General features: G+C 52.9%; 4 protein-coding genes across 4 annotated transcripts; 1 reads left to right on the top strand and 3 right to left on the bottom strand.

The window, feature by feature from the left end:
- Positions 1 to 1,323: 1,323 nt before the first annotated feature.
- On the bottom strand, positions 1,324 to 2,119 carry FIBRA_03214 (uncharacterized protein; the record flags this gene model as incomplete). The annotated part of the gene is made up of 6 exons (XM_012325059.1): positions 1,324 to 1,397; positions 1,448 to 1,671; positions 1,724 to 1,758; positions 1,810 to 1,858; positions 1,915 to 1,930; positions 1,984 to 2,119. The coding sequence occupies 6 exons, from the start codon at positions 2,117 to 2,119 to the stop codon at positions 1,324 to 1,326; spliced, it is 534 nt and encodes a 177-aa protein (XP_012180449.1).
- Positions 2,120 to 4,123: 2,004 nt separating this feature from the next.
- Positions 4,124 to 4,918, bottom strand: FIBRA_03213 (uncharacterized protein; the record flags this gene model as incomplete). The annotated part of the gene is made up of 6 exons (XM_012325058.1): positions 4,124 to 4,197; positions 4,248 to 4,471; positions 4,524 to 4,558; positions 4,610 to 4,658; positions 4,715 to 4,730; positions 4,783 to 4,918. 6 exons carry the CDS (start codon positions 4,916 to 4,918, stop codon positions 4,124 to 4,126), a joined length of 534 nt encoding a protein of 177 aa, XP_012180448.1.
- A 2,744-nt stretch (positions 4,919 to 7,662) lies between these two features.
- FIBRA_03212 (uncharacterized protein) lies at positions 7,663 to 9,035 on the top strand (the record flags this gene model as incomplete). The annotated part of the gene is made up of 8 exons (XM_012325057.1): positions 7,663 to 7,770; positions 7,834 to 8,025; positions 8,080 to 8,108; positions 8,167 to 8,274; positions 8,332 to 8,569; positions 8,628 to 8,743; positions 8,796 to 8,912; positions 8,972 to 9,035. 8 exons carry the CDS (start codon positions 7,663 to 7,665, stop codon positions 9,033 to 9,035), a joined length of 972 nt encoding a protein of 323 aa, XP_012180447.1.
- A 701-nt stretch (positions 9,036 to 9,736) lies between these two features.
- Positions 9,737 to 13,687, bottom strand: FIBRA_03211 (uncharacterized protein; the record flags this gene model as incomplete). The annotated part of the gene is made up of 2 exons (XM_012325056.1): positions 9,737 to 12,519; positions 12,598 to 13,687. The coding sequence occupies 2 exons, from the start codon at positions 13,685 to 13,687 to the stop codon at positions 9,737 to 9,739; spliced, it is 3,873 nt and encodes a 1,290-aa protein (XP_012180446.1).
- Between the last annotated feature and the right edge of the window lie 107 nt (positions 13,688 to 13,794).

Below are 13,794 nucleotides of genomic sequence, written 5' to 3'. Positions count from 1 at the left end.
GAAACACCCGACTAAGCGAACACATACAACTGTGGATACTGGTAGTAAATATACGCGAAGCCTTTATAGAAATGCTGCGCACTTTGTTCGCCTCGAAGGATGACTGGATATATCCCACGCAGAGCTCACTGATCAGGAGCAGGGCATACACGATGGAAAAGTACCGGTTAATCAGGTATACGGCGGTTATGCCTGAGAGCGGACATCCCCATACATGAGTAATCTCTTGCGATATAGTAAGAATTTAATCATAAAAAATGGTTGCTGGAGAAGGTCATCAGACGTCGTATCGCGCATAAGATACAATGATCCGACCCACTCACATATCCCGACGGCAGTAAAGTACATGCTCAGGCTCCTACCACTAGTGGTTAGTGTTCGCGATTCCCAGTTCAATGCAATCGCAGGTACAGGTGTACTTACGTGAATTCAAATTCGTCCAAATCGCTCGCGGAGTAAGTAGATTGAGACATGCCGAGGTCTTGGAGTAAAAGGAGTGACAACGATGCGTCGCAGAAGTTGAGCATATATCACTTTACTGGAGCGATGAGGGCAGTGTGAAGTGAAAGGTGGTCACTATGAGCGAAAAAGCTATCGCATACAGCAACAATGGATAAACAGATTAGCTTCTTTCTACGACTTTGATATGCCGCCATAAGATCAACTTCGTTGTGCAGCCATCAACATGGTATGTCATTTCCCGTACCGGCGCCTCACGATAGCTAGTATGTGCACTGAAGTACTGAGGCCCTCCTGGTGGATGTCAACACCGTGAGACATCTGCTGAATGGGGAGCGAAATATACCAATATCATATATGCCACCATCATATCTTCTGCTTTGCGCTCAAGATTGCAACCAGTGAGTCTCTCATTGGCCGTTCTGTGATCTCATCAGTCATGGGTGGTTCGTGGCTGCCGTAGCGGATACACATGCATGTGTACTGCCTCTCTGCTTTGAGCACAGCATCTTCATCTCTGAACCACAAGCTATATCTTTCCTCTCAGCAAGTAATTGAAGCAGGACGACTTACCCAAGTCGAATGGGAAAGAGAATCTGAGCGGCAGCAGGAACAATAACGAGACAGCGTTGAATGGGATGGAAACAAACGAGGGAGAGCTATGAAGATATTATTGTATTCAATGTCATGTATGTTTAGATGAACGCAGGGGGCTTTGAGCGTGTTTCAGAGGTTTTTCGGGGCACAGATGCTCATGCGGATGAATTTTGGGTCGTCTGAGGCGACTTAGATCCGGGCGCGAACATTTGAAACACCAAAATATGCGGACAATAAGCCCTAAAGGTAGTGATATGAATCTGGTCTCTACACGAAGATGCCAGGGTCCTCATCCTCTGCCAGCGAGTCTTCTATATTCTCAATGGCATTTCTGATATGAACTGTGTCTTCTGTGAATGGAATATCCAAGGTTGATGTCAAAAAGGCTCACCTCTAGACACAGAAGTCTCACGCTCAGATTGAGACAGCTCGAACTCAGCGCGGATCGCGGAGATCCTGGATTGGCTATTGTACTCTTCAGCGCTATCGGACATGTCATCCTGTCTATTGGCGAACTGGAGAGTCGTTCGACCGCCCAGCGTCGTCTGGCTCTGGCCCTGGGCGTAGACAGCACGAACGTTGAGAATGAATCTTGATATCAGGACGATGACAAATCTAGTAAAGCAAGCGTCCATTGAGCTGATTTCGAATACTGCATAATGCTTACGCTTCCACTATATATGTCATCGATCCTACGACTGTCTGTGCAACTATTAAGTACGTAATCAAAGAATACGAAGACGCAAGGCATACCTGACTGTTCAGGACTGCCAGTCTTGTGATGTTGATGAATAATATTGTCCTACATCGAAACAATTCGCGGAGGCCAATTAATCCGTCCGATACCAAACGACTCACATTGAATGTAGGATGCCTGCAATAAATGTTGGAGAGCAGACTTTATAGTACAGAATATGAATAGCTCACCATCCTTCTGAATGAGGGTTAAGAGCTGGCCACTTCCGTGCTGTCCTGAAAGAACTCCTTGCCGAAAACCGACATATATCTTGATCGAGATCAGAGCACAAATAGTGCAGTACAGTATGATGTTCAAGACAGCCATAGTGATGCTGACTATGTAGATGGCATGATTAGCGGTAAGGATCCAAATATCGACAGAATCATCCACTAACGACTGGGAAAGGCCGTATCAGAAAACGCGATGACATGAGAGCAAGTTCCGAGTCTTACGCATCATATACAACCACTTTAAGGTATGTGTATCCAACGCAACCTCCAGATCGCCCGGGCACAAATGCTATATGCTGGGCAGCAGTCGTATACTAGCCAATGATCATCGGATTTGGATATGCGTATGCATGACAGGCTGGTCATACGGGAAGAAACGTACCGCACTGAGGACGACAAATACTGTACCCATGATTAAGCTCAATACGAGTATTCGAACATCTTTATCCCAAATTGCATATATTCGCAAAGACAGAAAGACTAGCATCGGTTAGAAATTACGTGGTTGCAAGAGAGTTTTTGATCCCGCACCTGTTATATTCAAATCAAGGATGACGAAGAGAACTCCGAGAGTAGTCCCAACACCAACACAGCTGTCGGATATCAGAAATGAGCGTTACCGACCACACTCGGCTGAGCAAGCACGCACAGCTGTGAATAGTGATATGGTCAAGATGCATGAGACTTTGAGGGGAAAGCTGCGCACGCTATTTGCTTCGGAAGGCGACTGAATATACCGTACACAAAGCACACTGATCATGAGAAGGTTATATACAACGGACAAGTACCGGTTAATCAGATATAGGACGGTCGTGCCCGAGAGCGAACGCTGCCATATGTGAGTAATCTCCTGCGATAGAGTTAAAGAATAATCATAGAGAATAATTGCTGGGGGAGCATCAGGGGTTATATCGCATTTAATACACAATGATTCAGCCCACTTACTTGTCCCGACAGCATAGCAATACAAGCTACTCCTTGGGTCAGTATTCGCTGCCCAAAATTGTCATGACAAGTGTACTTGCGTTGATTCATATGCGTCCGTATCGTGGGCAGAATACATGGGTTGTGACATTCTGAAGCTCTGGAGCGAAAGGAGTTGCAACGGTACATCGCAGAAGTTGGGCATATATCACTTTGCTACATGGGGCGGCGAGGGCAGTGTGGAGTGAAAGGCGGTTGCTATGAGCGAGAAAACGATAGCGCAGTAGCAGCAACAATGATGGAGCAATAGAGAAGAAATAGGTTAGCTTCTGCTTAGTATGTTTACAACTTCGACATGTCGCCATTAGAGCGGAATTGGATTGGCGCTCTAGGGAACATGTGGGCCGGAGCGCGGGTCCTCTCGCAATACGCTTCACTGATACTGCTAAATGGGCGCCACTCCTTGCCAGCTGCAACAAGGTCCAGAGTGTCAATGACGTTGACGTTTTCCCGGTGCAGCCATTGCGTACAAGCAGTGAGTCATTTTCCCTACCGCTCCATGATGATACGTGTACTGATCAGCAACGTCCAGAGTGCACCTGGCCACTGCCAGCATATTGCATCGTGCGCTTTCCACGCTATCGTCGAACATACCCCAGTCGGACGTCACATTTATCAGACCGCGAAATTCAATTTTTGGAACATATGAATCGGGAATTTCTTGGCTAGATCAAATCAGCTGAGCCGAGACGAAACGTGAACGCGCACTGGCGGGAAATGTCCAAATGTTGAGCGTCGAACATACAGAAAATATTGGTCGCTGGAGACAGCATTTCCTGATCATGCTCGGAGCTCAAACATGTCAGGTAGTCGGACATTGTAGCAGCATCCGTCGAACAGGGATGTTCAGTCGATCACCAGCTGCTGATCACCAATGTTTAGCGGTCAAACGCTCGTAATGCTCAAGCTCCGAACACAATGATAACTCACTGTCTCCCGCGAGCTGTTCTGGACCCACGTTTGCTACTCGACCTTTGGATATTGCCCACAGTGCATAGATGGTCATGCTGACGAAATTTCCGTCGTCTGAGTCCATCCAGATCCGGACACAAAAATTGGCAATACCAAAATCGCGCGGACATTAAGCCCAAAGGTAGTGATATGGATCTGACCTCTACACAAATATGCCGGGGTCCTCATCCTCTGCCAGCGAGTCTTTTATACTCTGAATGGCATTTCTGATATGAACTGTGTCCTCTGTGAACGGAGCGTGCAAGGTCGATGTCAAAGGAGCTCACCTCTAGACACGAGAGTCTCTTGCCCAAATTGAGACGGTTCGAACCCAATGCGGATTGTGGAGATCCTGGATTGGCTATTGTACTCTTCAGCGCTATCGGACATGTCATCCTGTCTATTGGCGAACTGGAGTGTCGTTTGATCGCCCAATGTCGTTTCGCCCTGATCCTGGGCATAGACAGTACGAGCGTCGAGGATGAATCTTGATACCAGGATGCTGATAAATCTAGTAAAGCAAGCATCAATAGAGCTTATTTCGAATACTACGTAGTCCTTACGCTTCCACTATATATGTCATCGATCCTACGACCGTCTGCGCCAATATTGAGTGCGCAATCAAACAGCAGAGAAATGAGAGGCATACCTGACTGTTCAGGACTGCCAGTCTTGTGATGTCGATGAATAATATTGTCCTACATTAAAATAATTCATGGAGACCAATTGACTTGTTAGGTACCAGATGACTCACATTAGATGTAGGGTACCTGTAATAAACATGTTAGATACACTTTATAATACAGTAGATGAATAGCCCACCATCCTTCTGAAGGAGTATTAAGAGCTTAGCACCTTCATGCTGTTCTGAGAGAACCACCTGTCGAAAATTGACATATATCTTGATCGGGATCAGGGCGAAGATAGTGCAGGACACTATGAGATTCGAGACAGCCATAGTGATGCTGACTTTGGGGATGCACGATTAGCGCCAAGAATATAAATACCGACAGAATCATCCACTAACGACTGGGAAAGGCCGTATCAGAAAACGCGATGATATAAGAGCAATTTTCCAGTCTTACGCATCATATACAACCACTTTAAGGTATGTGTATCCAACGCAACCTCCAGATCGCCCGGGCACAAATGCTATATGCTGGGTAGCAGTCGTATACTGGCCAATGATCATCGGATTTGGATATGCGTATTCACATGACAGGCTGACCATACGGGAAGAAACGTACCGCAGTGAGGACGACAAACGCCATCCCCATGATGGAGCTGAATACAAGTATCCGCATGTCTTTATTCCAAATTGCATATATTCGCAAAGACAGAAAGACTAGCATCGGTTCGAGATTAGGTGGTCGCACGAGTGATGTAAACAGCTCACTTGTTATATTCACATTAAGGATGGTGAAGAGAATTCCGAGTGCAATTGTGACATCGACACAGCTGTCAGGGATAAATGAGTGTTACCAATCATACTCAGCTGAGCGACCACATACAGCTGTGAATAGTGATACGGTCAAGACGTATGAGACTTTCAGGGGGAAACTACGTACATTGTTTGCTTCGGAAGGCGACTGAATATACCGCACACAGAGCACACTGATCAAGAGAAGGTTATATGCAGCGGACAAATACCGGTTAATCAGGTATAGGATCGTCGTGACCGACAGCGGACGCTGCCATATGTGAGTGATCTCTCGCGATAGAATCAGAGAATAATCATAGACAGTAATTGCTGGGGGAGCATCAAGAATTTAATCGCACATAAGATCACGATTCGATCCACTCACTTATCCCGACGGCATAGCAATACAAGCTACTCCTTTGGTCAGTATTCTCTGCTCACAATTGTGATCGCGAGTGTACTTGCTTGGTTTGATATGCGCCTGGATCGTGTGTGGAGTACGTGGGCAGCGACATCCTGAAGCACTGGAGCGAAAAAAAGAGTCGCGACAGTACATTACAGAAGTTGGGCATATATCACTTTGCTCCATGGGGCGGCAAGGGCAGTGTGAAGTGAAATGCGGTTGCTATGAGCGAGAAAACGACCGCGCACTACAGCACTGATGGGGTAATGGAGAAGAAACAGACTAGCTTCTGCTTAGTACGGTTACAACATTGACATGTCGCCACTAGATCAACCTCATCGGATGCGTTCGTCTAGACTCTAGTCTCGTAACCAGACCTCGATAGGAGGAAGGAATCACGTGTAGTTACCGGATTTGGTGGGTCGAGAGCCACAAATCCATGCTCACTTCCTCCTATGAGGTCTGGTGAACTTTGCAGGAAGGGAGGGGGGTATCCATCAGATGTCACCAGTGATGATTCTGTGACCAGTCGCGTCTAACGCGTACAAACGCGTCGATCGCGTGACGAACACTAGCACGAGACATTGGCCGTAGACGGTAACTAAAGACATCGTGGAACTAGACCGTAATGTAACGGTGTCGTTACGTGCAGCTACAGCGCCGTCAATCACTATATGCGCATGTATGTATCCTATACAATTCATACAGAATTGTCAAGGAGAGGCATGGTAAACGGCATTGTCTTCCCAGCCCCAGTGCCTGCAATTACTATACAGTCTATGCCGAGGAGAATAGCCTCCATCACATTGACTTGCCAGTCATAAGGCTCACAACCACTAAACACTTGGGCAAGCATCTCGACGTTTTGCTTCGGCCGCGTTTCCTCAGACGAATATCTGCGTGTCTTGACAGCTTCCTGGCGTGCATTCTCAAGAACCGTAGTCGATGCCAGATGGTAAGCTGCCAGACATTACATGTGGTGATATCGACGTCGACGCAGTAGTGGCCATACTCGAGAGGCTGTACGACACATTCGAAACCTATTCAAACAGTGCAAGACTTGGTCGTAGCGGTTTTGCGTGACACTGGGCCGCACCGTAGTGCGAGGTCACGAGACGCGCGTGACGGATACCCTCCTCCCTGCAAAACTCACCAGACGGAATAAGACAAAGCAGAGCAAGTCTTTTTAGAACTCCGCCTCACACTCCGCTGTGGCGTGCTTGGAAACGAGACTTGGCGTTCGTCGTGTTCATGACGCGCACCTACCAAGCAGAATTGAATCGGCGCTCCAGGGAACAAACTCAGAGTGCGCGGGTCCCCACAATACACACCAGTACTGGGCGCCGCTGCTTGGAGGCCGCAACATGATCCAGAGTGTCAATAATGTTGACATTTCCCGGTGCAGCCATCACGTACAAGCGGTGTGTCATTTTTCCTACCGTCATATGCACTGATTGTAGGAACGGCAGATATGTCCAGTGCAACCTGACTACCGCTAGCACGCATTGCATCGTGCGCTTTCCACCTTGTCCTCGAACAAGATACCTGAGTCGGACGTCGCGTTTGTCAGACCGCAAAATCTGTGTCTTGGAACATAGATGGATCGAACCGGCAATTTCATGGCTGGATCAGATCAGCTGGGCCGAGACGAAACGCGAACGCGGCGTGTGAAGGCGTTTGTGTGCATGATAATTGGTATTACTTACTTATTCCATCTCTCCCGCATGTCCCGGAATCAGGCGAATCACAACCGGATGTCTCCCGTATAAGACGGTGAGCGGCCGTTTGCAAGTGCGGACGCGTCTCCTCTGTCCGCTGCTGCCTCTGTTGTTTGTGTGTGCTTCTTTCCTGGACCGACCAGCCTAAGGGACTGGCTACCATGTCGAAAACGCGTCAAGTTCTCGTGACGCCCGCTCTTAACACTGAGGTGGGCCCCGTTCGAACGTATACGGAAGAACAGCAGGGAATGCTCAAGGCTCTCAGAGAGGTACGCTTTCGCAGTTGAACTCAACCCTCGGAAAGGAGTCACACCCCAAGACGATGTACACAGTACGCAGACACGCTCCTATTGCCAGAATCGGATTCATATCACGAATGGGAGCTGCGCTGGCTGAACAAGTGGGACACCATTGCCCGCTATATGCGCGCCGCAAAGTGGAATCTCGAGGATGGCAAGAAGCGGATCAAAAACACAATGGAATGGCGAAGAGAGTTCAAACCAGATCTCATTCCTCCAGACGAGGTTCGTCTCATTTTCCTACGCTGGTGTGTCATCTGCAACGACCAATGGGAGTAGGTAAAAATCGAGAGCGAGACTGGTAAAATGTCCGCTTTTCTTGCCCCATTCGCCCTCCGCAGAGAGCTAACATCCGTCCCTTCGCAGCATCCTCACTGGCTTTGACAACCAAGGCCGGCCGATCATCTACATGCGGCCTGGGCGCGAAAACACCGAGACAGGCCCTCGCCAACTACGACACCTGGTCTGGTGGCTGTGAGTTGGAATGACTCCCCGCGTACATCCCATGCTCACCGACCTCCTTCTTGACAGCGAGCGCGCGAAAGACCTCATGCCACCTGGGCAGGACTCGCTCGTGATTATTGTAGACTACAAAAGCACGACCCTCCGCACGAACCCATCCATATCGGTCGCGCGCAAAGTGCTGACAATTCTCCAGCAACACTACGTCGAGACCCTCGGCCGCGCGCTCGTCGTGAACCTCCCGATGATCCTCAGCTTCTTCTACAAAGGCATCTCGCCGTTCCTCGATCCCATCACCCGCGACAAGGTGCGCTTGTGTGTCTTCGCATGCGGTGGCGAGCACTCACGCCCAGGCTCCATGCCAGATGCGCTTTAACCCGGACCTGCTCGAGCTGATTCCGAAGGAGCAGCTGGACGCCGACTTTGGCGGCGATTATGAGTTCGAGTTCGAGCCAAATACATATTGGGACCAGATCGTCGCGTGCGTTCTCTCGGCTACCTCGCAGATCGCCGCTCACTCTTAGGTCGCGCAGAGCGTGCGGAATCGCCCCCGACGGCACCAGGGTACAGAGCTCATCGCCCGAAAACGACACTCGCGGTGCAGATCAACCAGGGCGCACGAGCTGTTTGGAGGGCGAGACAGATGGCCTGTGAGTACTCAAGTGCTGATCCTTCTCAATTTGCGTTCTCTTGATTGCGCATCTCTTAGGAAACAAGAGGCAGATGTAGCGTGCCTCCCAGACCCGCCTGAGGAAATTTCTGCTGCTGCGTGAAACCCGTCATTGTCGAGGGCCATACGTATACCATACACTTCACTTATAGTTCAATATTAGGGCGATGTTGTACAAACTGGACATCCGCGCATATAGCCTATCTGCGTACGCATCAGTTATCGTCTAATGGCAAGATATTCTCATCGTCGGGATTGTATATGTACCTGCAGCATTGCGTCGCGGTGACGAAAAATCATAAAGTAGCCAAGTATGCGACATATGATTTTTAGTTGGCGGTCTGTATAGACGTGCAGACGAGAGTGCGTAGACCCGTGAATCCGAGAGCAGCTTGGTATGATCTTACTGGAATGTATAGATTCCAGAGATGCTCGAGGCTTGTCCACCACTGCACACTAATGGCAAGAAAAATCTAGATTAGGTCCTCGTGAATGCTGATCCTGTACGTACGTGCCCGGACAAAGCGATGTGTAAGGGGATCAACAGAGCAAGACGATGTCATGAGATGCTATGGGTATGGTGATAATATAACGAGCGAGTAAATAGTGTGCGGCCCCCAGGCGGCCTGCACGACGCGTGATATCTGAGTGTGAATGGATATTCATGTAGAGAGCGAGAGTATGCAGCGGACAGTCAACTAATCAAACCCCCAGTCCTTGTCTAACCAAAATTGCAAGAAGCCTGCCAACGAAGTGCAGACTGAACAGAAAAGAGGGAGAAGCATCATGAAGGCGGATTTGGTGCTACGCTGGCCGTCCGGCCTGTTTCCAGCTTGACGGAGGCGGAGGCGCACGACGCGAGTCTGTAGGCTGGCTTGTCGGCGCCGTCTTCGTCCGTGGTCTTGGCCCAGGTCTCTGCTGCACCCCCAGCTCAGAGCGAGGAGGCATCGGCGGAGGCGCCATCCCAAACGTCGAGGTCCTCATCATCGACGCGTGATCGTTGCTGTTTGGGTCGCCGTATGCACTGCGGGAGCCCCACGCCATCGAGTTCCGCGCACCGACGCCGAGCTCACTGCCCATGACGCTACCCGCATACATCGACTGCGCACTCGAGGGGAACAGCATTCCGCCCCAGCCGCCCTGCATGCCCATGCCTATGCCTATGCCCATTCCATTCATGCCATTCATGCCCATGTTGAACCCGTTTCCACCAGGGAACATCATGGAGTTGCCACCAAACCCACTCCTGTTTCCGCCACCCATGACGCTTGCAGCAGTGGAGCCCCGCTCCCATTCCTCTTCTGCCGCGGCCATTGCTTGCTGTGCGACAGCCATCTGGTACGCCTGCTTCGCGACGAGCATAGCTTGCTGATGTGCTGCGAGATATGCAGAATCTGCACTCGAAGGCACCATCGGGAACATATACTGCTGTGGGGACACCATCCCTGGCTGTTGCATCTGCCAGCTCATGGGCGACTGGCCGGTCATGTTCATGTTCATGTTCATGTTCGACGTGCTCATTGGCATCCCCGACAGCGACGCCATCATGCTCATACGAGGCGGCATGTTGTCCAGCGGGCGATCCTCGTCGTCGTCGTCATCCGTCCCGATCGGGCCACGTCCATTCACAATGTTGCCGAGCTGTAGACCACCCATCGTCAGCGCACGCAGGTATGCACACATGTAGGGACGCACCTCAAGAGCGGCCTTGGCCTCGCTGCGCCTCCGCTCCTTTCTCCGACTCTCCTCCGCCTCCGCACTAGCTGCGGCTCGCTCTTCCCTCTCGTGGTCCACCAGTCCTCGGCCCCTCTCCGGGTCCTCGAAACTCACGCTCGCACTCTTCCTGTGCGTCCTCCTTGCCGCTGCACCACTTACTGGAGGAGGACCAGCCTGGGCGCCTCCCCGCTCTCGTCCCCGGTTACGGTCCCTCGGCGTAAAGCTGATCTCGCTGCCATCTCCCGGGGTGATCGGCGTGCGCCCGCTGCTCGACTCGCCCGTCGAGCTCGCAGGGCTGTTCCCCCGAAGGCCCGTCGATGCAAACGGCTTGACAGGCGGCATACCGATCGAGTCTCTTCCCGCTCCACTGCTCCCCGTAGCCCCAGGCATGCCGAGGGTGCTCGCTCGAAACCGCGTCTGCGCAGGCGCCGCGCCCTTCGCAGCGACGACGGGGCTACGCGCGTCTTGGCTCCTCGATGCGGAAGTCCCCGACCCCGACAGCGTCGACGCGCTCGACGTCGACGCTCTGCCCGGAGCCTCGCCCGAGTCGCCGCTCGGCCTGCTTCCGTCTGCGGACGCACCCCTGCTTTGCAGTGCGATGGGACGAGCGGGCATGGGCGCCATGGCTTCGCGAGTCGGGGAATTTTGCCCAAACGTTGCAGATCGATGCCGAGCCGCGCGTACAGAAGGAGAGGGCTTGCCGCCGGACGACGGCACGGGAGAGGGAGGAAAAGCAGCAGAAGTGCCCGAGGGCAGCGGGTTGGCAGCGGGACTTGCAAGCAATCCTCCGCCCGTGAAGCCCTTTGGGGGGTGCATCCCTCCGTCGGGAATCAGGGGAGCGCGCGGGCCGGGTGAAGCTCTTGACTCGGTCATCTCGGCGGGTGAGCTCACACTTGTTACGGCTGGCGACGCAGAGCGTATGGACGCATCTACATTGGGAGACGGAGGAGCAGCGGCTGCTGATGTAAGCGATGAGCTTGCCCCAGATCCGCTCGCAGCTATTTGTGGCTGGTAGAACGCTTGCTGTGGCGAGTGCTGTATTTGCAGAGATAACGAGCCCAGACTGAGTTGAGACGTCGGGCGCGATGTTACACTGAATGCAGGCGGATTCGATCGCTCTCTGATCGGCGTAGGCACAATGGGGGTGGGGTCGGAGAGATCCTTTATGCCCTCGAACGCGTTGGGGGTCGACATCGAACGGCCATTCGTCTTCGACTTGGAGGGTGATGGAGGAGAAACCGCAGCCGAGGCCGAAGTAGACGTGGACGTGGACGTTGAACTGGTCGGGATAGATAATGGAAGAAACTGGTCTACAGGCACAGTCTGACTGCGTTTCGGTTGTGGCAGTGGCGACCGCCCACGTTCCGTCTTGTCCATATCGTCAGTGGTCCTGGCGCCTTCCTGCGCGCTGGACATCGATGCGCGTCCAGCTGCCACACTTTGTGCGAGACGAGTTAGGCGATCGTTGAGGGTGGGTTTCTCAGAAGACATTACTGCAACCTTCTCCTTGCTGGGTTCCTTCGCAGGCATCCTCCTCCCTAGCTCCACACTGGGCTCCCTAATATTCTCCTTGTCCTGTTCCTTGTTCTTCTCACCGACTTCCTTCACATCCAGCGGATTCGACGTCTTCTCCGACTCTGGAGAAGTATGTAAAACAGGCGGACTGAGACCAGATATATCAATTAGTGGTTTAGGCGGCAGCCTCGTGCGAGAGCCGGCAGTGACGTTGGACGCTGAGCTGCCTGGTCGCTTGGGGAGGACCAACTTTGCGAGGGGTGCATTATCCGAATCGGTGTCCGAGTCATCGCTCGAGTCACTGTCGGATGAGCTGTCTTTCGCGGGGAGCTTCCGACGAAGATCAGTGGTGGAAACTGCAGCGGAGAAAAAGTAAAATAAATAGTGTGAGGATCATAGCGGGTAGTAGCGAGCAGAGAAAAACTAGGACAAACCTGGCGAAGGCGTATTGGAGGCAGCAAGCAAGGACGCACGCTTTGCGGCGGCGTTAGGCATCAGAGCAGACGTCGACTGGGACGCCCTTGCGCGACTGTAGAGACTCTCGCGACCGCTGGCGGAACTCTGGGCCGAGGCAGACATCGCGATGCGCGGAGGAGTAGGCCGGGTGCGATGCCCGAGCTCGGAGGAACTCTTTCCCGGGGAACGAGGGGCATTGACAACACCACGCATGGGACGCAGGGTGGAAGAGCCAGCAGAGTCGTCGTCGTCGGCATCGTCGGCATCCGATTCAGACGATGTGGAGTCAGATGTGGGCGATGAGGGGGAGACAGGAGGGCGCGACGCAGGGCGACGGGCGGCGAGCTGAGGCGACGACGCGACCGGAGAAGACAGGGCGGATGGGGGGCGAATGAAAGGAGCTGAAGCGTCGAGGCGCGAGAGGTCCGTGGCCGAGGGCGAAGGCGAGTTTGCAGCACTCCTGCGCGCGGCCATCTCTCGGAAGGCCGCGACGGATATTCGCTGAGAGGAGTCGACAGAGGCGACGCTGTCTCCACGGGGACGCTGGGGGAGAGCGAGGGCAGGAGGCGAGAGAGCTGAAGGTGAACGAGGCGAAATCTGAGCGGGGGGAGGAGAGGCAGGGCGGACATGGCGGAAAGACTTTAGGTTAAACGAGTCGTCGGGGTTGGCAGACGGGGCTTGGGCAGAAGGCTTTGATCTTTTGCGTTCGCGGTGGGCCCAGGAAAACATGCCTTTGGATTTTTTGGGGGGATCGAGGAGGGGAGGAGGAGCGGTGTCGACGCTGATAGCATCGCGGGAGTAGTTGCGGGAGTGGGAAAGGGAGAGCTCGGTGGGAGTAGGGGTGGGCAGCGAGCGGGTCGAGCGGGCAGCAGAGAGCTCATCGTAGGCAGCAAAGATTTCTGAGCGCGAGGGCGGGGGGCCGAGGTAATCGTGGCCTGACTCGGACTTGGAGGTTGAGTAGCGAGGCTGGCCGACGTCCGCGACGGGGACGGGGGGACGCAGAAAGCCGTTGTCGTCGGTGAGGGCAGTAGGCAGCGGGTTCGAGCGCTTTCCGCGAAAGCCGAGCATGAGCTTGCTCGACGAGGCGGCGGGCGGGCCATGGTAGACGCTGCTGGCGTCGTGGAGGGGCGGAGGCGGGGGGTATTCCGCAGAACGGGAGTCGGGGGCGGGGGCGG

The sequence above is a fragment of the Fibroporia radiculosa genome, assembly GCF_000313525.1.
Source record: "Fibroporia radiculosa TFFH 294 genomic supercontigs, scaffold1756, whole genome shotgun sequence".
In the NCBI taxonomy this organism is placed as follows: domain Eukaryota; kingdom Fungi; phylum Basidiomycota; class Agaricomycetes; order Polyporales; family Fibroporiaceae; genus Fibroporia; species Fibroporia radiculosa.
This window is presented reverse-complemented; position numbering and strand designations above follow the sequence as displayed.